We start from the raw sequence: 26,159 nt of genomic DNA, 5'->3' as shown, positions 1-26,159 counted from the left end.
GCCGCAATAAACATGGATGTGCAGGTGCCTCTGGAGTAACAGTCTTTTGGGTATATCCCCAAGAGTGGTATTGCTGGATCAAATGGTAGATCGATGTCCATCTTTTTAAGTAGCCTCCAAATTTTTTTCCAGAGTGGTTGTACTAGTCTACATTCCCACCAACAGTGTAAGAGGGTTCCTTTTTCCCCGCATCCTCGCCAACACCTGTTGTTGGTGGTGTTGCTGATGATGGCTATTCTAACAGGGGTGAGGTGGAATCTTAGTGTGGTTTTAATTTGCATTTCCTTTATTGCTAGAGATGGTGAGCATTTTTTCATGTGTTTTCTGGCCATTTGAATTTCTTCTTTTGAGAAAGTTCTGTTTAGTTCACATGCCCATTTCTTTATTGGTTCATTAGTTTTGGGAGAATTTAGTTTTTTAAGTTCCCTGTATATTCTGGTTATCAGTCCTTTGTCTGATGTATAATTGGCAAATATTTTCTCCCACTCTGTGGGTGTTCTCTTCAGTTTAGAGACCATTTCTTTTGCCATGCTTCTTTTCTTTTTCTGTCTTTCCATTCCTGTGTTCCTCTGCCAGTTTTGAATCATTTTTTGGAGTGCTTCTTTAACTTTGTTGCTGTATTTTTCCTTCTTTTTGAATCTAAAGTTCTTAGTTGGCTTTTACTATTTTTTCCTTCTTGAGCATTTCAAAGATGTTGCTCCATTGTCTTCTGGGTCCTTTTTTCCTTGCTTTCTTCTGGATTCACATCATTGAATTTTGGACAATGTATATAAAGCATGCGTGTGAAATAAATAAAATTCATGATCAGAAAAAGGCGTGGTTCTTCTGTTGGGCCATTAATAGAGTCAATCTCACCCTGAATTCAGCTGGATTTGTTTTTTGTTGTTCCCATCATTACCTAGGTACCCCACAGCCTCCTGTCCATCAGCAGCAGACCATTGCCACCTGTAGTCTATGTAGGACCTGTGTGACCAGATGTTTCTGCCTCACCCTTAATGTTGAGCAGGTCCTACACCTTTGTACCATGGAGGTGTTCTCCTCATTTTTATGTCTCTCTCCACTGGAAGACTGGAGTGGCTTGTCACTAAGAACAAGTCTTGAGTTGGGAATAGGGTATTTTGGGCTCTTTTTCTCTATCCTCATTTTCAAGCAAGAATGTATGTCTGAATTTCAAGGCCGGGGCTTTCTGGATGCTCCTGTTTCTCCCTCCTTCATAGCTGAACTTTCCTTTATGTCTGTATAGGGGGGCTGGTTAGGGGAAGGAGAAGATCCTGGCTCCTTCATTGTCTACCGTGGCAGCAGACTTCTGCTTTTTATCATTGTAGGACCCTGGGTTTTTCTATTCCTTCCCAGTGTCAGATGGCTTTTGTGTGGTGCCCGTGTTGGGAAGAAGAGTCAGGTGTTCCACCTCTCTGAAGTCACTCATCTACCTTTGTCTGGGACCGCAGTGTCTTTTGGGTAATCTGTGGGAAGGCTCTGGAACAGTGTGTTCTTGCCTGTTCCTCAGTGATAATTGATCACCAACCTCAAACTTGTGCTGCCTAGGGAGTTTTCTCTGTTCTTCTGTCCTGTCCCCAGTGTTTCTCATGAGTACCCAGTGGAGGACCTTGGAAAAGAGTGAGTGCAAATTCTCCTTCTGTCAGGAGCCTCCCAGTTCACATTAATGTGTTAAAATTTCAATGATTTTCTCATTACTTGCTTTTGTGGCAGCCACTTTTTTCTCCCCTTTCTGAGAAAAGTCAGTTCATGTCTTCAGAAGGGCTTGCCATCTTTAATTGAGTTTGCTGTAATTCTGTGTGATTCTCTGATGGGCTGAAAAGTTAAAATTTTGTTGATTATCTCTTTGCGTGCTGTTATTGTGATGGGAGTGGCTTTCTTTTGTAGTTTTCTATGTCTTAAGCACAAGTGTGGAGCTCCCTCCTTTATTTTGACTTTTTTCTTGTTACATGTTTTAGCCACATAATTTCTATTTTGCATAAACATATAATTTTCCTCCCTTATGTCTTGATTTTATGTTTTGATTAGAAAGGGCTTCTCTGGTATTAAATGAAAACAAAAAGAACCATTCTTTCTCATAGCACATTTATGTCTTGTTATTTTATGTTTAATTTTTTTCACTCACTTGGAGTGTATGTTAATGTGTAGCAGTATGTTAATTCAGATAGATTTCTTTCTTTGTGGCTATCCAGTTGGCCCAAACCTTTTGTTGGTTGATTCAGCTTTGTTATACTGCTTCTCACAGTAAGGGGTGAAAGGCAGGCCCAGGTTGCATGCCTATTCTTTGCTACTGTTCCTTTTCTTGCATTGTTCTGGGTTACTTTCTGAAGTCATTGCCTGAGAGTCCATGGAGAGGGTTTCTCTCAGTTTGTGAATTATGTTATGTTGACATAACATTAGTGTTATGTTGATTGAGCTTAGTAGGTAAGAACTCCCTCCCTCCCTCCTTTCCTTCCTTTCCCTCATACATGCTAGACAAATTATCAAGCACTGAGACACACCTCTGGCCCATGATGGGGTTATATGTTAATAAACCCATTGTAAATTAAAAATGCATTTGAAGGGCTTGGGGATGTAGCTCAGAACATGAGGCTCTGGATTCAATACCTAGTACTTCAAACAAAAGAAAACAAAAACCAAGAAAACACGTTTAATGAAAAGACACCTAAACTCTGATCATCCTAGCTTAGCTTAGCAACACTCTCTGTTACACAGCATTGGTTGGTCAGCTGTTTCCCCTGTGCTCACATGGCTGACAGTGTGGGGGCTCACTACTGCTGCTCAGAATCAGGAGACCTGTTGATACATAGTGTTTCCTTTCTTAGTTTCCTCCCTCTGCATTATTTATTCACCTGTGTAAATATTTCTAGCCTATGTACTTTGTCAGATTCCCTTTTCTTTCAAAGATCTTCTCTATTGTGGTTTCTTCTTTTACTCTGGCTAGTTGGAAAACTAACCCCAGCATGTGTTTCATCACTGTGTTGGATCAGATTCTTTGTTTTCCTTGCATGTATCTTTCTTTTTTAACTTTCTCCTTTGTTTTGCTGCAGCATATCCTCTAATAAGTTCCTAAATCATTGTGTTCATGAAAGTAAAAGTTTTGAGGTAGAATATGAAGGTTTTTTCCATCATGTTTTGACAGTTTTGTTGGGTACAAAATCTTTTTTTCAGAATACCTGAAGCATGAAGTGTTGCTTTTTACAAATTAATACACTATTTTATTCCTTTTCTTACATGTTTGTATTTCTTCCCTTGGCTTTTCAAAGCTCTCAGAATTTGATTTTGTTCTTATAGCTGTTGTTATCCTAGTAAGCTTGAATTGCTTATATTGTGCCTGCATATATATCAGCCCTTCATTCTGTGTTTCTGGTCACTAAAGTCTTTGTGATCTTGAATGTGTATTATTTCTTTGGTGATATTTTCACTATGCTTTTTTGGTAGTTGTTGCTCTGTATATTTAAAATAGGAGACTAGACCATTTGGATTGTTTCTCTGAGTGTTTTTTGTTTGCTTTCCTAATTTTCATCTCTTTGTTTTTTGAATTTTCTGAGATATATTCTTTAGGAAAATTGATTTTAGTTACAAAAAAATTCTCAGCAGTGCTTTTATTTAATCTCATTGATTTTTCATCATGAGATTTTATTTTATTTATTTATTTATTTATTTATTTTTTTCTGGCCAAGAGATTCTTTATTGCCAGGTGGGAGAGGGAGAGAGCAGAGAGCCAAGAGAGTGAGGGAGAGAGGGGCAGGGGCTTAAATACCCCTCAGTGGGACTTAGCATGATCTGGTTGGTTAGGATCTTATGGTTCATGCTGATTGGAGGTTGGGGCAGAAGGAGGGTTCAAGCTAGACTTGAGGCTGGACTGTGACCCTGGGAGGCAGGACTGTGACCCTGGAAAACAGGAGCTTAAGGGTGCAGTAAGAACTGAAACCTATTGGCGCCATTATTGCCAACATTCCTCCCTTTTTTGTTTGTTAAGGACGGGGGGCATTGTGTTCGCTCTGGCTTCTTTGAGCTGGCAATGGGTGGCGTAGGGGAAGGGAGGGTTAATTGGCAAACAATGTTGGGGTGGTGACCCTCATGCTGGTGTACACCCAGGCTCCAAAAATGAAGATTTCCTCTTCCCTGAAGTTGATGAAGGTCCCTTGTAGCCACAGGTCATAAAGAGTCTCGAGCCAATCCTCCGACCTCTGCATGGTGGGTATCAGCCAACTATCCTGGTGTTTTGGAGAGGTTGGTGTCCCTGGAGGTACAACTGGTTAAATTTTTGATCAGCAATAGCAGACATGCAGTATGACACAAGGGAGGAAGCTTAAGAATAGGAGAGCAAGAAACATAGGCATTAGGATGGGCATTGGCCAGGAGACCACTGTGAAATGTTCTTCCCTAGACAATTTCAAGAGTCCTCCAACTCCCTTCTTCATTTTCTAATTGTTTCTTGAGAGGTGCCGCCATTGGGGGAACCCATTGAGCTTGACAGCAGTGGGTGTTGTGAGAATGACCAGATGAGGGCTGGTCCATCGAAGTCCCAATGGAGAGGGTAGAAGATCCTTTTTGGAGAACAAGATGCCCTCGTTTAACAGAAATTGTTATAGGGTGGGGCAGGATCTGGTTTGTATGCTCTCTGAGAAGTTCCCTGAGAAGGCAGGTAGTCAGCCAGAGGAGCAGAGTCTGTTGGAGGCAAGTTTTTCTAAGAGAAATGGGTGGCCATACATTATCTAAGACCCAAATAGGAATACTACGAGGAGCATAAAAAGGTGTCTGCTCAGGGACTACGTATCTAGGAATCTAAATTCTGCAAAATCCTATAACTGCCAGGAAAACTGTAAGCTGTCTTATGGTATGGGGGTTGGGAAATGGAAGATTGGGTTGATGCATTTAAGACTCAGGGAGTGAGTCTGTCCCTTTAAGGTCACACCTAGGTAGGTGACCTGTGGGAGGCAGGGGCTGTCAGGATTTAAATGTAACACTCTTGGATAAAAGAAAGCTTTAGCTCATTATTTTATATAAATTGACACTTTTAACCTTTTAAATATTTGTACCATATTTAGATAAAGTATAACATAACACTGTTACAAGGTGGTCATTTAAAACACATAAGCAAATATGTAAATGAACTCTGATTTAGTAGTACTTAAAGCTTGACAAGATCAGCAGAAAACACAAATAATTTCTTTGATAAAATCTTTCTCTGTAATGGTTTTTTGTAGATGTTACTCAGAGCAGAACAATATTAAGATAACCTTGTTATTTCATAGACATAGAGTATTTGATTTTAGTTTGACATGACCCTAAAAATCTTTTAGGCAGCTCTTAGATTATATTGAACTTTAACTTTATCACACACTGAAGCTTTTCATTATACACTTTTAAACTTACTCAGACCTTCATACAACATACTAAACCCTTTGATAGTTTGTCCTCATCTTTCCAATTTGAAACAATCTTTAGGACAAACCCTTCTTTACAAAATCCTTTCTCATCCAAAAAACCATTCCTTTTCTCTTTAACTTCCCAAAAAATACATTTATTACCTATCTATATCCTTTTCAGTTGTTTACTTTGTAACTTGTATTTTAAAATTAACTTTTATAAGAATTTTAAACTTATTGTAGGGGCTGGAGCAACTAATTAGTAGCCCTTATTGTTTTTAGGAATAGGCATAAGACCTCATCATCCCTCAGGCTTGAGGGGATATTGTTTTAGGTGTGGAAACTGAGGGATTTTTGAGTTTTATTTGAATAGGGAGGGCCGTCCTGGCTTACCCTACACTCATCTCATCAGTCCACACTGTGGAATCTTTTTGTACCTCAAGGAGGGGGCAGCAGAGATAGCTGCCTGGGGGGAGGAGAATTTGAGCTTTTAATTGAGATAGTAAATCCTGTCCCAATAGGGACACTGGAGTTTCAGGTACTATGGGGAAAGAGTGACAGAGGAGGAGGTCTCCCCAAGAGCTGGCCAGAGGCCAGGTAAACTAGCGCTCTAGGGGCTGGCCAGATTTGCCCCAAATGATAACTTTTGTCATTGGACCAGGGACCAGGAGAAAAAGGTAAAACAGAGAAACAGGCTCCACTGTCTAGGAGGAAAATGGCCTTTTTTTCCCTGCCATTATGGCTCCTTAACACTGATGCCAAGAAGTGGAATGTGGACAGGAGGCTTGGACCCATCAATCCATAGAAGGTGGCACCTCGCCTTCCATCAGGTGACGGGGGCACTTAGACCTTCAGTGGTTACCCTTGCAGAGGGTAGGGTCCTGGTTGGGGGTGGGGCTGTCTCCCAGGCTGTCCCCCCTTAAGCATTCTCTGCAGAAGTGCCCCTCCTGTCCACCACTGTAGCAAGTTCAGGATACAGGCCCCAGTCGGGTGGGGCCCTCTCTGAGAGCAGCAGTGAGGCCATGGTGTCTCTTATCTTTTTCTCTCCTGTTAGTAAGGTCCTGGACATACAGACATAGCCATAAATACAGACATGGCTAGCTGTATTACTTGGTTCAATGACTTTTCCTTTCAGCCACAGTCTGAGTTTTTTACGAATATCTGGGACTGACTGTTAGAAATTTATCTTTGAGGAGAACCTCTCTCACCTGTGACTCTGAGTCCACCGTGGTATACTTTCTGATAGGTTGTTGCTGTAAAGTAAAGTTGTTATTTTACATTGACACCTGACACTCTGGAGAGCAGGTCTCTGAACTGTTCTGGGCCTCAGTTTCCTTGCTTGAAGAATGAGGGATCTGGTCTAAGTTAAACTACGTTTTTCCACTATGAGATAGCTGAAGTGACATTAATGCCACTTATCTTCTTTACTTTTTTTTTTTTTTTTTTTTTTTTTTAGTAATGCTGGGGAATTGAACCCAGGGCTTTGCACATGCTGGGCAGACATTCTCCCATTGAGCTACTTCCACAGTCCCAAATATTATTATTTCTTACTTTGGCTGTACTGGGCTTGAACTCAGGACTTTATGCTTGTAAAGTGGCACTCTACTGCTTGAGTCATATAATCATTTCCAACCTGAGTGGCCTGGGCCCGAACCCATTCCTTTTCTAATGAGATAAGAGTCTGGTCTAGTAGAAGCAAAATATCCTTTCATGTCAGTTGAAAGGTTTGGATCACAGAGTTAAAGGCTTGAATGTATTTGTCTGGGCATCAGTACAACTGTTTAGATGTTTTAAAATTTCCCTTAGATCTGATAACTGGAAGGGGACATACAATTTGTCCTCTTCCTACCATTGCCTGTTGGAGAGGGAAGCACTCATTAAGAGGTTCTGAGTACTGGGGTGACTTAGAAGGTAGAAATTTGTATAGGGGACCTCAGTTTACATTTTTTTTTTTTACTTTTATAGAAAAGGTCTAATTGGAGTATGGTATTGTTATTTAAGGAACCCTGTGAAGGCCACTTCTCTTGGTCACCCAAGGCATACTGAGGCTGACCTCAGTACAAAGCTTCCAACATCTACCAGCCAGAAGACTGGAAGATGCAGGTCCCATCTAGAAAGAACAAAACGTTAGGATCCTGTCTTTTAGCTAACAGCAGGCAGCCTCTTTAATAAAGGCTATCTTTTTAACAAAGAAATCATTTGTAAAGTTAGAGAAGGGCATTCAGAGGGCATTTCAGGCCAATAAAAGTGCCATACGGGACAACTAGTGTTAATATTTGGAGGGAAAAATTTATGCTGAGGCCAAAGTTATAGAAAATTCTAAATGAGAAATTTAGAGACCACAGTAATGTCTACTTTGTTATTTCTGGATCTATAACCTTGATCTAACAATTGACTTACAAGGGTCTGATGCCCTGAGGTGTGAGGTGGGGCTAGGAGCAGGACTTGTGCAAGGTGCCACTCCCTCCACACACACCTGGGACAAATGACCCTGACTGCCTAGGCCTGATCCTGCAGACTGTCACCCCTCCCCCCTTCCTGTGTACTCTGCGCCCGTTTATTCTAGGGGAAGTGGCGGTGGGCCACAGCCATTGCCACGTGTGGCTGGCGGCCAGGATTTGCTGGGTCCTCTCTATGGATTTTCCTAGCTATGGCAGGCATTTTTGCTGTGTCCAGAAGCCGGCATCCTGTGCACAGCACCTGTTTGCTTTCCCTCCTCCCCTTGTCAGGGCGGAGTTAGAGCGTAAATGTGGCAGCTGCAGGTTTTTGCAAGCACTTTTGTAAAGCAGCTGATTTAAAGTTATGTTAGACTGAGAGGCCTGGCAAACTAGTTGGAATAGCTTAAGTCATAAGGTACCATGCTACAGGTTCTTCATGGGGGGCAGGGTCCCAGTAAGCCCAGGGAGGGGAAGGCAGACAGAGACAGAGGACATGTGGTGAGACCATGGAGGAGGCAGAAAGGTGCACTGACATCTTAGGTAAGGGAGGGGAAGGCAGAGCCTGGAGGCATGACACACACCTGAGGGATTAGCCATCACCTGTGTCTCCAGGTTGCTCCAATTGATTGGTACTGGCAGGCTTTCAGGAAACAAAACCTCCATTCTCTGGTCACCGAATAAAGCATGAGCTCTCTCAGAGCTGGAATCGCCTCGAGGTCAGAATTGGCAAGGAGTGGCTTAACTCCATGATGGGGAAAGTTTTTCAGGAAGATAGGAGATTGTTATGGTAAGCAGTGCAAGAAGTCTGCTTACATGGGGAAGGAAGAGGTTTGGAGAAGAATTGGCTGATTTAGAAACTGGTTTACAGGCTGATAGAATCTGCAGGGGAACAGAAAGTACAGAGGGAGGATTTGAAGTCAGAGAGACAGATTTAGACAGAGGTATGAAAAGACTTGGACATAATGGAATCTCTCCCCATTATCCCGATCGCTCACAGTAGTTATATGTCCCATAAAAGATTGGGATTTAAAGACCCGAAAAGGGGCCAGTGACTTTGGTTGTCTAAAGGATAAGTGGGCCAGATTTGAGTGTTTTATATCTGGGGTCAAACCCAAGGTGTCTAACTTATTCAGGAGGCATCTCAGTGGGGAGTCAGACAGCAGAGAAGACAGAGGCACCCATTATGAGGGACCCGGTCCCGGAATGGGAGAGGAGGATATTATGTACTGTGAAGCGTCCTTGCACAGCACAAATATCCAAAAAGAAAACGCAAAGCGCACGTGACTTCGCCGTCGCTGAGTTCAGGTGGTTTGCAGGCCAGAGGCCGGCGGCTTGGATTACCTAGGCCTAGGTTTTGTAGGGTCCTGGACCCTGTAAAATCCAAACCTTGTGGAGAAGGGGATCCATCTACTGTCTGAGCCACCCAGAAATAGCCCAAAGCATGGGAAGTGTTGTAAAACCCAGAGACACCAAAGGGAGAGACCGTAAAGGGAGCCCAAGAAGGGTAGGTGGACTCACCAAAGAATGTCGGTGTTGGATGCAAGCGAGGGCGATCGGGAAGATGAGTCCTGGCCAATCACATCCTCAGGGTGGTAGTGGGGTGAGTCGGAATCGGGGTCCCACCAGGATTAGTGGGGAAACCCATCCGAGTCTTGGCACCAAATGTAAGGAAATGTGGGCCCCAAAGTGACCACATGGAGAGGCGTGATCTGGCCAAGAGATTCTTTATTGCCGGGTGGGAGAGGGAGAGAGCAGAGAGCCAAGAGACTCATCATGAGATTTTATACAACTTTCTCTGGGAACTATCATAGCAGAAAGGTTAATAGCATTGTTTGAGAGTTGGATATATGGGATTTTGTTTTGCCTTTTTTCTTTTTGAGTATTTGATTATGACCTTGTGAAATTTTATCTTGCTCCCTTTTTTACATACATCAAAGAATTAATGAGAATATATATGTATGTGTGTGCATTTATGAATATTCATGCTATGAGATTTTACATTATCTATTATGTTTAGCACAATGAAGAGAAATATATAAACTTTGAATACTTGATACATTGTGTTAATCACCACCCATTCTTCCTCCTCTTTCTCTTCTTTTGTAGTACTGCTACAGATTGAGTATTCCTGATCCAAACTGCTGGGACCAGAAGTGTTTTAGATTTGGCAGTTTTGTGGATTCTGCTATATTTGTATAGATCTTACAGACTGAACATTTCTAATGTAAAAGTCTAAAATCTAAAATACTCCAAAATCTGAAACTTTTTGAGTGACATGTTGATTCTGATTTTGAAAGCATTTTAGATTAAAAACATTCTGTTCCTTGTACCTTAGGTTCATTATTTGCTAGTTTTATTTCTTCTGTTTATTTCCTTTGGTCTACTTTTTATTGGAGACTTTATCCATATGTGAAATCTGAATGTGGGTAGGATTAGGGGACTAGTGGACTTATTTATTTAGTGCACTGATGGACAGCCCTGCCCCCTGCTTTTAGACCCTTGTCTTGAAGTGCCCATTGAGGTCCTTAGAAGTGAACCATTCTTTCTCCTTCATGTCCATTTCTGCCTGCCTGCCTTGAGAAGTCACTTGTCATCCAACTATTACATATCTCTCAGCTGGTAGTGTTATACTTCTTTTCTGTTCCTTGCCTTCCTTTACTATGGCCTTAGTGAGGTCTTAGAAAAAGCAGCATAGGTCTTATTACTCCATCTTTGACTGGAATTGAAGAAGTAAAACACATAGAAAAATCTGGCTCTTCCAAGTGCTATTAAGGTGAGGTCCATGATACCATGTACAGGTAAGGCATTCTAATATTTTAATTCTGGGCTTAGATCCTTAATGACATGTACAGTGTGTCAACAAAGATAATTTTTAGAAAAGGGAGTTTTAACATCTAAATATTATTTAGGTTATAATAAAAAACATATGTACTTTATTGCTGGAGTCCATTTTACTTAGAAGTAAAACAGAACAAAATTTCCTAAGGGGAGATGTTAGAAATACAAATACTCTTTTTATATTTTAAATGTAAAAGTTGAAACTTATCAGCAATTTCTACCATATATGTATAGAGGTTTATTTATTTTTGTCTACTCAGATGGTTCTGCATACAAATTTAGTAGAACAAATAAGAAATCCATCCAACTGTGGATAAAATGTTGAAATCACAAATATACATATTGAAATAGGCTTGCAATGACTTCAACCAATTGTTCTTTTGTCATTTTATATCTTGTAACTCTATTGGGCTTAATTCTAAATTTAATATATATAGTTTTGAATTGGCTCTTTGATAACAGCCAAACACAAGCAGGTTCATTTCACCTTTGTTTTTTGATAAACCTTATAATGACCAGGAAGGAGGGGGTGACTAAGGCTTAGAGTGGAGATGTCAGTGCACTGGGTGTCACTTCTGTGCTTCATCGGTTGCCTCTGAATGGAATTTTTCTCAGTCTCTTCTATGTCTTTGTAATTATGTTCTTTTAGAACCACAGGGGTCAGTGTGACTGAGAGCTTGGAGAGCTGCTTCATTTGATTTCCTTCCTCCAGTGGCACAATGGAGTGTGAAAACTTTAAAAGTGCTATGCAGTAGTAAAACCAGAGGCAGACAAAGAAGAACTGGAGTGCCTAGTGCAGTCCAAAGCATCAAGGCAGGGAGTTCTAACTCAAATCATTGGAGATACCCTAATTTTGGCCAATGTTGGCTTCTCATAGGACAGCTGAGGGTTTAAAGACATATAGGATGAATAGTTGCAGGAGAAATAAAAGAAGTCATGTGCCAGGTTGGAAAAAATTAAAACAAAGATTGCCAGTGATCTCAAATCCCAAATAAAGTATCCACTGGATCAGAGGGCTGTATAATATTGATTTTTACACCAAAATGCATTTACTTTTTCCTTATTCTGAGGAGTATAAACAAGCAAATTTTATTTAAAAATATCTTATTTTCTTCTTTCATTTGTTTTGGTAGTAGGAATTGAACTAAGCATTGTGCATACTAGGCCTACACTTTACCATGGAGCTACATCTCTAGCCCTAGTTTATGGCATTTTTGGTTAACATGTATACATTTTACATAATAATAGGGTTCAGTGTGATATTTCAACATATGCATGAGCCTGCATTAATCAAATCCAGCCTCCCTCTACCCACCTTCCCGCACATTCCTAACCTCTAGTAATCACTGTTCTACTGCCCTATTTCCTTAGGTAGTGTTGAGGGTAACCCTCCAGACCACACCGTGGTACAGGCTAAGACACGGAGAATGGAAGAGTTGGTGAGGAAATCACAGTGCTTCTTAGTCTGCCCTGTGATGCTCTCACCAACCCCCTTCAGCAGCACATATCTGAGGTCATGATGGTGGCAGGGACTGTAAGGAACACAAACTCGAAGTTGCTGCAAGAGGGCAGTGGTGGGAACTGCAGGGGTGGCTTCTTGTCGTTGTTGTAAATCCACAGGAAGCTGGTCATACCCTTGTTGTCAGTAGGCAAGTGCTCTGGTCTTCTGGTCCTCAAGACTAGCACTCAGTGTTACAGTACCTGTCCTCTACAATTCAGGACACTGAGTGTGAGCCCATGTACTGGGGTCACCATTGATCTGCTGGGTTAAGTTTGGTTTGTGAGGCTGCAGCCCCACCTCTCCCAGCCAGCACAGTGGATGTCTGAGATGAGACTATGCAGGGTTCCTGATCCCTAGCACAGTATGAATTTGAGCAATAATTTGCTTCTCAATATGGTACCCAGCTCCAGGAGCTTGGGGGGATGGTTCACAAGGAGATAATCTTTGGAGATTCTTCTCCAAAGAAGACCTTAGGCTGGAATCTGTCTGTTTGGTGCCTACTCTCTATCCTGTCTGGATGGAAGCCTATTTTATTTTATTTTTGGTGGTACTAGAGTTTGAATTCAGAGCTTTGTGAGTGCTAGATAGGTGCTCTATCACTTGAACCATGTCTCCAGCTCTGGATATAAGCCTGTGATGACTGTGAAACTTCCCAGAAGGTAGGCCTGTCAGTTGAGTTGGCTTGGACTCTCCTGTTCAGCTCCACTCCTGCAAAGGACAGCCCTCCCTCTGATCACCAGCTATCGAGATGTGGTGGCATGTGTCGGGGTACTTTGTTGCTCTCGCCTCAGATCTCTGTCTTACTGCATTCTAATCTCTTTTGCTGATTTCCAGTATTCTGCCAATGGTCATTCACCTCAAAATGCAACTATCCACCTGTTATTTTTGTTCTCCTTTGTGGAGGAGGAGGTGAGTGCTGGGCACCTGTTTTCTGCCATCTTGAGTCTCCAAACCCATACACTGAACCCAATCCTTTATATTTAGTCCCAGACCTACCCAGTTTAATAGTAGTTTCAATAGTTTACTTATAGTTGTAACAGCAATAATACAATTTCTGATTATACTTTTACAAATTACTTATATTACTTCTACCACTACTGTTTAGTGAGTACTTACTACATGCAGGCACCATTATCAACCTTTTATCTATATTACCATTTATGTTCACACCAAACTACTAAAGGTTTATTATTTTGCAGATATGGGAACCAAAGCAAAGAGAACTGATACCACTTGTCCCAAACCTCACAGAAGCAGAGACGACAAAGTAACTGTTTAAACAGTGGAGTCTGGGAATTCTGGGGATGTGACTCCAGAATACTCCTCCCTGAGCATTTATTCCTTCCATCATGCTTATTATTTCATGATATTAATCTTCCAGTTGATAGTATTCTTGGAAAATAATGGTAAATATGGTAGAGACTTCTGATTAAGAAAAATGGCAGGAGGAAAAAGCTTAGGTTTTGTTTTGAAGTGGTAGGGAGAAAAAAGCTTTTTTGTTTTGATTTTTGTTCAGGTATTGAGAAATTTTTACTTGTAAAATCTATTAGAACTTAACAGTAGTAGCTATTCTCATAAAGACAGTGTTCCAAGCAGAAGAAAATTTTCCTTGAGTAAAGTTGGGAAGTACATTGTACTTCTTAGGCACAGAAGGAAGACCCTCAGGATATAATTCTTAGACTGCATGGCTTTTCAGAGAAATAAATGTAATACAGTCTAATATATTCTTCATTTTACAGTTACTTTTTGTCATAATATAATAGATGGCTTTAAAAGCCATTCAAGAGCATCACCAATTCTCTTAAGGGCCTCTCTTATCCCTTTGTCATTTAATCTCTTTTGACTAGCTGATTCCTTGACTTATGTCTGCCAAATTCACAATCAGTGGCTTTACATGGTATTCAAAATAGCTCTCCAACATTACTTTTATTGACTGTATGAAATTCTTCATCTTGTGTAATGTTTGCCTCATTGAATATCTTAGACACGGAGAGACTAAAAGACAGATAGATGATGAGACAGCAACTGGGGATTAGTTTTATGCAGGCTAAGCATATTTCTTTTGTAATGATTTTAAAAAATACTCAAAGAACCACACCTTCTTTATAGACCATTCTCAGCAAGGGTAACACTAGAAAAGTGGGGAGAGGAAGACTATAAATGAACTGTCTGTGTTCCTATCAAAAGTCTGTCTCTCTGATGTTCTGCCTACTTCTTCCTAGCTATTCAGACATGTCTGTAGGATTTCCCTCCACCAACAACACACATGCTGTCAGTTCTAACATCTTACAAAACTTGCTAGCATCTTTATGGCCTCTTAGTTACATTCTCATTTCTCTCCTTTCTTGTTACTGCAACTTCTCGAATACTCATTATAGTGATTGTGTACAGTTTTCCCCTTTCTGCTTTACCCAGCCATTCTAATCAAGATTTACCTCCATTCCTCTCCTGCCATTTTTTTTTTGGTGGGACTAGGGTTTGAACTCAGGGCTTTGCACCTGCAAAGAAGGTGCTCTACCAATTGAGCCACAGGTCTGGTTCATTTTGCTCTGCTCATTCTGGAGATGGGAGTCTCATGAACTGTTTGCTGGGGCTGGCCTTGAACCATGATCCTCCCAATCTTAGACTCCCAAGTAGCTAGGATTACAGGTGTGAGCTACCGGCACCTGGGTTCAAGTGTTTCTTTTCTTTATCTTTTAGTTATAATTTTTCCCCCCTGGGATTTTGTCTAGTCTTATGTCTTTAAATGCCATCTATCTGTGTTATTGATGATTATACGTCTACCTTAATGTCAGACCTCTCAAAACAAATGTCCAAATACTTGTTTTACTTTTCTAGGCTAGATAATAGAATTACCATCTAAAATTTGACAGCCAATCCTTCTCTTCCTCTCACATCATAAATTCACCCCTCAAACAAATCCTGTCCCTTTACCTTTGAAAAAATTCAGAATCCATCCTTATCCCACTGTCTCTCCTCACACATGGATCTAAGCTGCCCTCACCTCTCTTGTATCACTGTGACAAGAGCTGGTTTCTCTGCTTTCATCCTTGCCTGTCTTTAATCTTTCTTGATCACAGTAGATCCTTTAAGAATACATGTCCTATTAGGTCATCCTAAGATCTAACACTTGGGTTGCTTTTCAATTCTCTTGAGTAAAACCTCACATTCCACAGCAATCTTTGGGGCTCCATTCACCCTTCATTCCGCTTTTGGCACTTGTGCTCAACTGTCTCTTCTCTCACACACTTCCATCCCAACGGTTTTCCCTAGGTATCTGCATATTTTCTCAACTGCTCTAACTTCTTACTTAGCATTCAAATGCTAGTTTGTTAGGCCCTCCCTATTTTAAATTGTATTACTTCATTGCTGTGTTTTTTTTTTATCACTTAACCATGAAAGGTCCACAAAACAGATGATTTTGTGGCCTCTTTGGTTCAGTGTTATATTTTCCTTTGCCTAGAATGCAGAAAATTCTAAAGAAATACTTATTGAATAAATATGTAATTAAAAACCAAGTCATTTATTCAGTATCTATGGTATTTCAAGCAGCTCATCATGTTTACTAAACACTTAATTTAAACCCCATAACCATCATATACTTAGATATGAGAAAAATGAATTGAAAGTCTCAAATTATGTAAATCTGGAGTTGACACTGTGTAGCTCAGTAAGTTCACTGTGCTCTCTTTTGTTACCAGGAAGTAAAAATAAGTACTCTTCAACCCAGGAGTTTTGAGGGATATTTCCATTTTGTATTTCTACTTGTTGAGACTGGAGGTGTCTTTTCTTCATTACTCTGTCATCAACATCTAGTAGAGAACCTGGCTCAATTATATTTGTCTCCTTTAGTAAATGATCACATTGGTCCAGCTGATGACTACCACAGTATTAACCTCTATACTGTGAATTTTTCCTCCTTGACTAAAAGCCAGGACAGGATAGGTTTAGGGGAAGCAAGTTAAGGATGATAAAGGGACCAGATTAGGAGTATTGGACATGTTTGCCTCAGGCAGTGATCAGCCATGGCCTTGTTCTTGAAATCTTTTCTCTCCTCTGTTCTGCTCTTTTGGAGAGAAAGACTGAGAATGCCACAGAGAAAACCACACTCAAATCAAATAAATGCCTTCTAAGAAGATCACTGGAGTTTGAGACATCTCTTTGAGGGTGTATTTCCTAGTGCTAGGCAGGAGGAGGAAGAGGAAAAAGGATTTGAACAAAAGGAAAATGAGGCAAGATATATAATAGTTTGAAGAAATTTGCCTTAATCTGATGTCTTCTGTCTCTCTACTGGCTTTCAAGTAGTTTCAACGGAAGAAATTTTATTGCAGATGTGGCCTTGTATTTTATCCTTTTTAGAGTGGAAAGATCCTGCTTACACTGGGTCCAAGTGGGTATTTTTTCTGTTTGAAACTTTTTAAAAAGATGTATAAAATAAGAAAAAGAAAAACTCCTGGTATGTATTTAAGAAATTCACTCCTCAGATAAGGCTAATCCATTCTCTATAAGAATCCTGAAGCCATTGATTTTTATTGAAAGGATTTTCATAACACTTTTAATATGTCTACATTAACTATTCTGGTGAGGAAAGAGGCATCTTACACTATACAGTAAATAGTCTAAGGATTCCTTTTCATAAAGAAAATATGCAACCACTGAATGCGATTTCAGAAGGATGGTAAAGAATCAAGTTTCTTCACTTCAAATCTGTGTGTCAAAGAGCACTAAATAGTCTCTTGTACAGTCCTATAATTTTATGATGTATCTAAATGTTGGCAAAATGAATAGAAATAAATACCTACCTGCCTACCCAGCCATCTGCATGCACAGACAATTGCCAGAGGGAAATGGCCTAGCATAACAGGCATGATTAGGGGATACAATTTTGTTTTTTTCTTTGTCACATTCCCTGTGAAGAATAGCCTCAGTTCAAGATTCTTTGGTCTTATCTACTGTAGTCCATGCCACAAAACAATAAAGCAAATTCCATATGAGAAGTTTTATCAGCAATCTCTCACTTCCTGCATAGGCCTCATGTTACATTTTTAATATTTGTTTCAATGGTTAAGATGGATCCCATCAAATCATACCCCTGCTGTTTAAGAGGGAAATTCCTCTTTGCTATAAGTGACTTTACTTGATGTGACCACTTAATACCAGGTTTATTGAACCAGGCATTTGTCCTGTATATTTTTAGAGATAAGTAAGTTTGCCATTAGTTTCTTGTTTGTTTCAGCTTTCATTTCCTCCCCCCCCACCCAACAATACCATGTCACATATAGTTGTGTGTTTTTGATGCTGAATTTTATGTGTTAACTTGACTGAGCCATGGGGTGCTCAGGTGTGTAGTTCAATGTTATTCTGGGGGTGTCTGTGAGTGTGTTTTTTGATGAGACTAACATTTGAATTAGTCCGACTAGTCACTGATTACCTTATCCAATCTATTGAAGGCCTGGGAAGAACAAAAAGGACTGAAATTCCCCTATGGAAGAATTATTCCTGCCTAGTTTGCCTTTGCACCAGGACATTGGTCTTTTCTTGCCTTCAGACTCAGCTCCTGGTGGGTCTTCAGTGTGCCAGCTGCAGATTTTGGGACTTACCTGGCTTCAACATCATGTGAACCAATTAGTTATAGATACCATTTGGGTCCCATTTCTCTGGAGACCTGATGTACACAATCTTATAACATGAACTACTCAAACAACTGTAACTGGCAATTTTTCTGTGCGGTGTACACTGGATCCGTATCATATACCATCAAGCTTTGAGAATTTTTAAATGCCTGTTTGCAGATGCCTGTCTGTTGTTTTCTATGGGAAATTGAACCATGTTCTGTGACTGGCTGAGATTTGTCTCTGTATCATATAATATGAGCTACTTAAGCCAGAGGCCCTTTCTCCCATTCTGCGAGAATATGTACATGCTTGGGCTTGAATTTCACCTCTTTCCAATTTCTATTTATGTGGTCTTTGGGCAAAATTACTTAAGATGTAAAATAGGATTAAAAATTATACCTATATAATAGCATTTTAATTAGATTACACAGAATATTTGTAAAAAAATTTAGAATAGTGCCTGTCACCTGCCATATGTCATCAAATCAAGATGTCATCTGTTGCAAGATATACCGCTATTGTATGCACACACCAAAATTAAAACACTACCAATCATTAATGTATCAATGAAGTATAATAGTTGGTGGTATATATATATATAAATATAACACAGGATCAGGCAAACTGATTATTCAGAATGGTCTGGACCATTTCTAGATTTGAATAGAAAAAATCCTTTTGCATTTGTGGATAGTTATCTCAATAGCAACAGAATTCTAAGCAGGTAATATTATTACTGAATGTTCAAACTATTTAATTATGCTAAGAAGTTTCTAAAGCATGTTTTTTTCTCATTGTCTTAATGAGGCTTAGAGCTTCCTTCATTATAGACACTCTAGGGTCATTTAATAATCTAAGTAAGGCACAGTGTTTCTTATGGACTGAATGTTTATGTCCTCACCCAATGCATATGCCAAACTTCTAACTTTGAATGTGACTGTGTTTGGAGATAGAGCCTGTGAGGTGGTGATAAAGGTTAAATTGCAGTCAGAAGGATGGGTTCTAATCTGATAGGGATGGTACCTTATAAAAGGGGGAAGAGTCACCACAACTCTGTCTTCCATGTGAGGACACAGTGAGAAGGTGGCTGTCTGCAAACCAGGAAGAGAGCCCTCAGTAGGAATTAAATCAGTCAGCACCTTGGTTTTGGTGGTACTGGGATTTGAACTCAGGATCCTGTGCCTGCTAAGCAGTACACCTTGGTTTTGGGCCTTGAGCTTCCAGAGCTGTGACCAGTCTAGGGTATTCTGTCATGGCAGCCTGATACAATGACCTCTGGTGGAATCAGTCACTGGGAGATCCCTGTGGATGAATTCATCCTGGCCTTTCCACAGCACCAGTTAGTAGTGATCAGGGAAGGTCTGACCGCAAGATGCTTCTTTATAGTCGGAAACTTAAGACTTGGTCTTCTCACCAATCCTTCCCATCTTATAGTTTCTGCTTACTCATTCCTAAAATCTTAAGCTACTTTACCGACATTAAAACAACTTTTTATTTATTTTTATAATTGTATACAACTACCTAAGTGAGATCAATATTCTCCTTATGAACATTTCATTAGGTTTCACATTAATCATTTCCTCATATTCATACTCATTTTAATTAGTAAATTAAAAACTTTCTCCCTCATAGTTTGATTCTCTGGGGAGGGGTTGTGTGTCTGTGTGTTTTATAAGTAACACTTTGACTTTGTATTGGTTCTTACGGGCAATAAAAATTTGCTTTTCTATCAACATTTAAGATAAGAGGACAGAGAAGGTCCAGAAAAAATTCAGAATAATAGAAATGTGTTCATTGATTAAAACCTCTGAATTACAGTATACTTTTAAACTAGTTTTATTTTGAAGCAGAAACCAAGGAAAGCATTAACCAGTGGAATCCTTGGGAAACCTGTTTAAATTGCTTTCAGTTTACATAATTTCCATTTAAGTAGAACCATGAGCTTGCTTGGGAGTACTAGAAAAGGTTACCTTTCATTAATAACTTCTGAAGCTTACTTGTACAATCTTGTTTTTACCAGAGCAAATGAATGAATGACAAATAATGAGTTCTGTATGGTATGCCATTGTCACACAGTCCAACCCTAAGAGAGGCCTGTACAAGAATTTGTGGGCAGGAAACTTGATTGTGTCAGAGTAAATGACCTGAGGAGCAGGGGATACATGCCTCTTTACTTTGGACATGACATACCGTTTCTTCTGCTGCTTGCTATTGGTCATAAAGACCAACTCTAGTACATGTGAGAATGGACCGTAAAAACTTGTGGATAGGCGGAGGTGCGATGTTAGGGAGCATCTTGCAGGCTGATATGTTATATAATAGTCACTTTCTAGAAATGATATTTTGAGCAGATGACAGACTCATAGGGTGAAACTGTTCACTCACTGCTAAGCTTAGTTTTCTCTTGGTCCTCAAAACTCCTGATCATCTTGCAATAAACTTTCTTTGCATGATTAACTCAGATCAGTTTCCATTACTTTAACAGAAGATTCCTAATAGACAACACAGATTCCAATGCAAATTAAAACTTTAAAGCACTTATATTCTGTTTGTTGGTAATGAGAGTAGCTAGAACTTTTGATGCTACAGTAGAATTGGATATATCAGTATGGACACACAAACTTCTTAGATTTATTCACAGAAAGGACCCCCAGTCTCTCTGGAATGGCAATGAGTGAGCCTACATGCTGAAATCTTGGTTTCAAGACTCCCTGGAGAAATGCGGGGAGTTGGGAAAACAGGAAGTATGACTAGAAAACCTTTTGGGCAGAAAGTTAGTAAATTATCAAAGGATAATAGTGTTATGTCAAAATGACACAGTACCCAGTGTGAAGGATGGCTTCCTATCCCAATATGGAGCAATTTGGACATTGATAAAATTAATCTTAATTTAGGTAGAAATCATCAATGGATACTAAAACTAGTGGTACAAGGTTGATGAATGTGACATGTACATAATCTCAAAGTAGCTTTTTCTCAAAATGCATATTAATTATAAAGGGAAAACAGCGTTTCTATAATGAAGAAGCCTGGCAGATGCCTTCTGAACTATGTGATTAAAGTTAATACCTTGAAAATGGGGCGAAAGGACATCATGTGCCTTAAGAACACATGTCACATCTAGGGTACTGTGCTAAAAATGCATGACTTGAATTTAATAAAGAGGAAGCATTATACAAAACCAAATAGAGGAACATTCTATAAAATAACTGTCATGAATTCTTTTAAAATGTCAAGGTCAAGAAAGAAAGGTTGAGAGATGCTTTTTGATTAAAGGAGGCTAATGACGTGACAGCTGAATGCATTGTATGCTCTTTGGTTAGAACTTGAGCAGAGGAGAAAATAGCTATATAACACATTATTGGAACACTTGGAAAAATATGACTATAAGTTGTGGATTGTTTAATACCACTAAATCATATAAAAATTTCTGACCATATAAAAGAATGGCCACTGAAACATTTAGGGGTAAATAGGGTATCATGTCTGCAACTTTCATATTGCTAGCAAAATAAGTAAGAGAGAAAGTGAGTGATACAGCAAATGGAGCCAAAAATTAAATGACTGGCAAATGTGGGTGAAAGGTTTCGTACTGCTACTATAGAAGATTGTCATAAATCCAACAGTTTATCTCTGAAGGTCAGAGTTTGGCGCACTGTAGTTGGATTCTCTCCCTAGAGTCTTATACTGGGTTGAAATCAAGATACCAGTAGGGCTGCATTCTTTTATGGAGGCAGTTGGGCAGAATCATCTTCCTAGTTCATTCAGATTATTGGATGAGTTTATTTCATTGTGGTGGCAGGATTGAGGTTTTCAGTTTTTTGACATGTGGCCACCTCCATCTTCCAGCCAACAGTGATGCTTGGCGCCCACATCGTGGTTTCAATCTGTTTGCATTTAAGGGCCCTGTGGTTACATTGGTTCCATCTGGATAATCTAAGATGTGCTTCTCTTAAAAAAATCAATTTATTAGTAATCTTAATTGTATCTGCAAAACCTCTTGTGCCATGTCATTAGTGTAACATAACCCTGACTTTGACTATACTAGTTGAGAGTCCTAGAGGCCAAATTTCACATACCACAGGGTCACAGGAATTTTCTGCCCTCTTCTCATTATTTTCACATAAATTCAAAATTACATAAAACATTACAAATATTCATAAGCATAGCACAGCAAGGGATAAAATGTGGCCATAGCATCATTGATGTTCTTGGTGATTTCATGTCATCCTAACAGTACTGGCTCTGTTTTTCCCTCTTGTTCAGGTCACCACCAAATCAAGCAAGGTACCTGTGAGGTGGTTGCTGTGCACCGATGCTGCAATAAGAACCGGATAGAAGAGCGGTCACAGACAGTTAAGTGTTCGTGCTTCCCAGGACAGGTGGCTGGCACAACTCGGGCTCAACCTTCTTGTGTTGAGGGTAAGACCTTTTCTGGTCTGTTTCTCTAGTATTTCAAAAGGGCCCCAAACGACCAATGCTTTACCTATGATAATCTTGCCTCAAGATTATCAGTCCAAAAATGAACACAAATAAAAGTCCATAAGTCCCTTAATGTATAAGGTAAGTCTTTAATATCTGTCAAGAGGAACCAGTGGAGAGTTTCCATTATAAGACAGTTGGTAAGATATGCTTCAATGCCTTTTTCCTTTCTAAATCTCATCCACACTAAGCAGGTGTTTTCTCCTGATGCTCTCTTCTCCCCTTCCTTCTGCATCCCCTCAGTATCCAAGGTGGATAGGTTCTAGGATTCCTGGATATCAAAATCTGTGGATGCCCAAGTCCCATATATAAATTTTGCATATGGTTTACACACATCCTCTTGTACAGTTCAGACCATCTGTAGATTACCTATGTGAAAAATGTAAACACTACATAAATAGTAGTTTTAATATATTTGTTTAGGGTATAATGGTAAGAGGAAAGTCTGTACATGTTCAGTACAGGTGACATTTAAAAAAATCTATTTTATTTGGCAAATTGAATCCAGGGATGTTCAACCCACACATATGGAGGACGAACTGTGCTATCAAAAGTAGCACTGTGGCCTTTTCACTTCATGGTTAGTGGGGTTTTTGAGACAGGACTTCACAGTTTATCCCTGGCTTGTCTCAAAGTTGTGATTCTCCTGCTTCAGCATCCCTAGTACCAGAGTACAGGTGTTTACCACCATACCTGGCTTTATGTTTAGTGTTACATAGTAGTATCCCTTTTATTATTTCTACTTTATCATTTTACAAATATTTCTGAAATGTCTTTGGAGCAGCTTCCCTGAGAATAGTTTGGGGTCATATGTCATTCATTGTAATCTCTGGGTCCCCTAGCAGAGTACTTTGCCAATATCAAAGCAACATATATGAATGTTGATGGTTATAGGTGAAGGCCTGGGATTGATTCCTCTTGACGCTCCTGGCTTCTTCTGGCAGACACCTTGTTAGAAACAACTATCTGTTGTTCATCTGGGGAATAGATGAACAGGGATAGCCTATAGCAGTCACTCTGCAATGGCCTGAAAGCTTTCGTGAACACTTGTAGCCTCTGATATCTTTTAGATGAACGTCTAAAGTTCAGCAGTTAAAACACAAACATGCAAATTCATGGGCTGTGCTGGCACAGTGGTATGTATCACCACCATCTCAGTCCCCTTGAAAGCAGGTAAATACAAGGGGAAATGTTCTCATCCATGGTTTCTTATAAGAATCTCTGGGGGCCAGATGTGTTGCTTAACTCAGATTTTATGAAGATAGTGGAATATATATCCCATCTATTACTTAACAAACCAACCGTGTTCTCCACTTGTACCCCATAATCATAGATGATAAAATTTTTGCAGTGCCATCTATGAATATTCATGTAGAATGGCATAAGGCAGGATGAAGAACCTTATGTTAATTCAAGTAGATTTGCTGTCATATTACAGAAAACCTTTCCCTTTTTTAGAGCTTTTTGGATTTGGGGATTATTGATAAAGGATTTTGGACCTATAAAAGGCGATGAAGATCTTTAGCATTTAAGAAATGACATTTAAATGAAGTTTGCCAAGTTTCTACATTCCCAGCTGGGATGTGGAGTATATTTATCTTCCCCATTAACTGATTCCAAATCATGTGTGTTCTATCTCTGTGCCACCTTTCAGATTAGCTTTCAGATTAGTCCACTTTTTCCTAGTCCTGCTGCTACCCCCACAGTCCAACAGTGAACTTACTTTTCCTAGCCTTCCATTTTCCATTCTGTAGCCAGAATGTTCCTCCTATACAAACAGAACTGATCTGTCCCTTTCATGTTGAAAAGCACACTTGAGTGACTTCCCACTGTCTTTAAGATGAACTTCAGGTTCATTATCATGTCTTACAAAGTTTTGTATTATCTGATTTTAACTTAGCCAAACCAAACTCTTTCTATTCCCGCTCATCTCTGCACTTTATGTACTATATCCTTTCTCCAGACTCATTGTCTTTGTCTTCATGTCACACATCTGGCCTACTTAATTTTTGCTCTTAAAAATATATGTTCCATCTAAGAACATATATTCTGCTCATATTTCCAGTTCATGATACTCATCTCATTTTGTGGTTAAGACTTGCTGAATTAGTCTGTAAGCAGCTTGCAGACAGGGATGGGGTCTCATATTTTTCTCTCTCTGAATTGGTTTGTCGTGACCTAGTTTTAGCACAGTGGAGAACTGACTCATCTTTACTAATCACAGATTGCTCTCTCAAGGTAGCAGCTGCATTTGTCTGCCTTTGTAGGTTTTAAGTTTCTTCTGAAGGAACTTATGAATCATAATATGAACTATTTTTGTATCCTGCCTAGCCTAGAATTTTTGGATATAAAAAGTTTTATATGTAATATGTTATAATATTCAGCACTTTCAGTGGTACCTGAAAATTTTGAGAGGGTAATGATGACTATTAGTATGTCTGTCTTAGTAAAGAAAATATGAATACCTTCTCCAAAATAATATTGTTCTAAATAATATATTTGTGCAAAATCTCCTTTATCTTCTTCCCTTGGGGTAACTATATCTATTTTTTTTCTTTTATTCATATGTGCATACAATATTTTGGGTCATTTATCCCCCCTTCCCTCCTACCCCCTCCCTTATCTAACCCACCCCCTCCCTCTTCCCCCTACCCCCACACTACCAGGCAGAAACTATTTTGCCCTTATCTCTAATTTTGTTGAAGAGAGAGTATAAGCAGTAATAGGAAGGACCAAGAGCGTTTGCTAGTTGAGATAAGGATGGCTATACAGGGAGTTGACTCGCATTGCTTTCCTGTACTATGTGTTACATTCTAAATTAATTCTTCTCGAACTAACCTTTTCTGTAGTTCCTGGTCCCCTTCTTCAATACAATTTTCTGTATATTTAGACATGGATCTGTAGTCCACAGTAGCAGATTTCAATATGAATCAATATAAATGTGTATTTGCACAATTTCTTAGGTCAGTCTGTTTTATTTCTAATAGTATTAGAGATCTTTGTGTATTGACCTAACTTGGCTAGGTTAACTGCCCATTAACAGGCCATTGAATGGATAGATCATAACTTATTTAGCCACTCCTTAATCAATGGAAATTTTGGTGGTATCTATGGCAAAACAAATGGACTCACAGGCTAACTGAATGCTTTCTCTAGTGTCAGTGATACAGACAATTATTTGGTCTCTTGAACATATCTATACAGCTTTAATAGAATTTTCTGTGGTGATGAAAATGTTTTCTCTCTGGGCCCCCTCTAGATATGTCTTTAGAAAGATACCTATCTGGTGACACATATGTTAGCTGTCAGTAGCCACTTGTGATTAGAAGCTTCATATTGTATGCTGCAGGATAAACTTCATGTAACATGAAACTGGAGTGTAACATTTATGGTTAGGGAATACCAATACCCTGGAAAGATAGGATTGTGATTGTGTCTTCCTCTTGGTGTTTCCCCGTACCTACCACTGCCTGGCAAATAGTGTTCAATAATTGTTTATTGGATCAAAGTCACTGAGGAGGTAAAGGAAGTTCAAGCTTTAGTTGGGATGTATATCTGTTTTCCTGTCCCCTGATCTTCTATTCCTTATCTCAGTGTTTCCACTGGGGCTTTTTAGCTTTACCTGCTTAATCTTTATCTCATAGTAATTATGCAGTATCATGTTAATTGGCATGTGGGAAGACCCATTCTGTGCTGAGAGGTTCTTCTTATCTTATTTGTCAATAAGAATAGAGAGGATCTGAAATACAAAATTTGCTGGAATTTACATTTAAATTAAAATAAAGGCAAGAAGATGTTGGAGCAGGGCACTAATTATTGTTGACATAGAAATTGGAATATCCTTTTCTATTTTTGTTAATCCACACCACAGATACTTATCTTGTATTTTCAATAAAGCCATAGCTTTTATTAG

At 39.5% G+C, this 26,159-nt stretch overlaps 1 protein-coding gene across 4 annotated transcripts in view; it reads left to right on the top strand.

Annotated features, from left to right (window-relative positions):
- The window catches only part of Tafa4 (TAFA chemokine like family member 4), a 180,431-nt gene that overhangs the window by 127,230 nt on the left and 27,042 nt on the right, over nt 1-26,159 (top strand). For all 4 annotated transcript variants that reach the window (XM_074044192.1, XM_074044190.1, XM_074044191.1 and 1 more), the window contains one exon: nt 22,031-22,186. In XM_074044192.1, the coding sequence (XP_073900293.1) occupies nt 22,031-22,186 (156 nt within the window). The remainder of the gene's footprint in view (nt 1-22,030; nt 22,187-26,159) is intronic.

The sequence above is a fragment of the Castor canadensis genome, chromosome 10, assembly GCF_047511655.1.
Source record: "Castor canadensis chromosome 10, mCasCan1.hap1v2, whole genome shotgun sequence".
NCBI classification, from domain to species: domain Eukaryota; kingdom Metazoa; phylum Chordata; class Mammalia; order Rodentia; family Castoridae; genus Castor; species Castor canadensis.
This window is presented reverse-complemented; position numbering and strand designations above follow the sequence as displayed.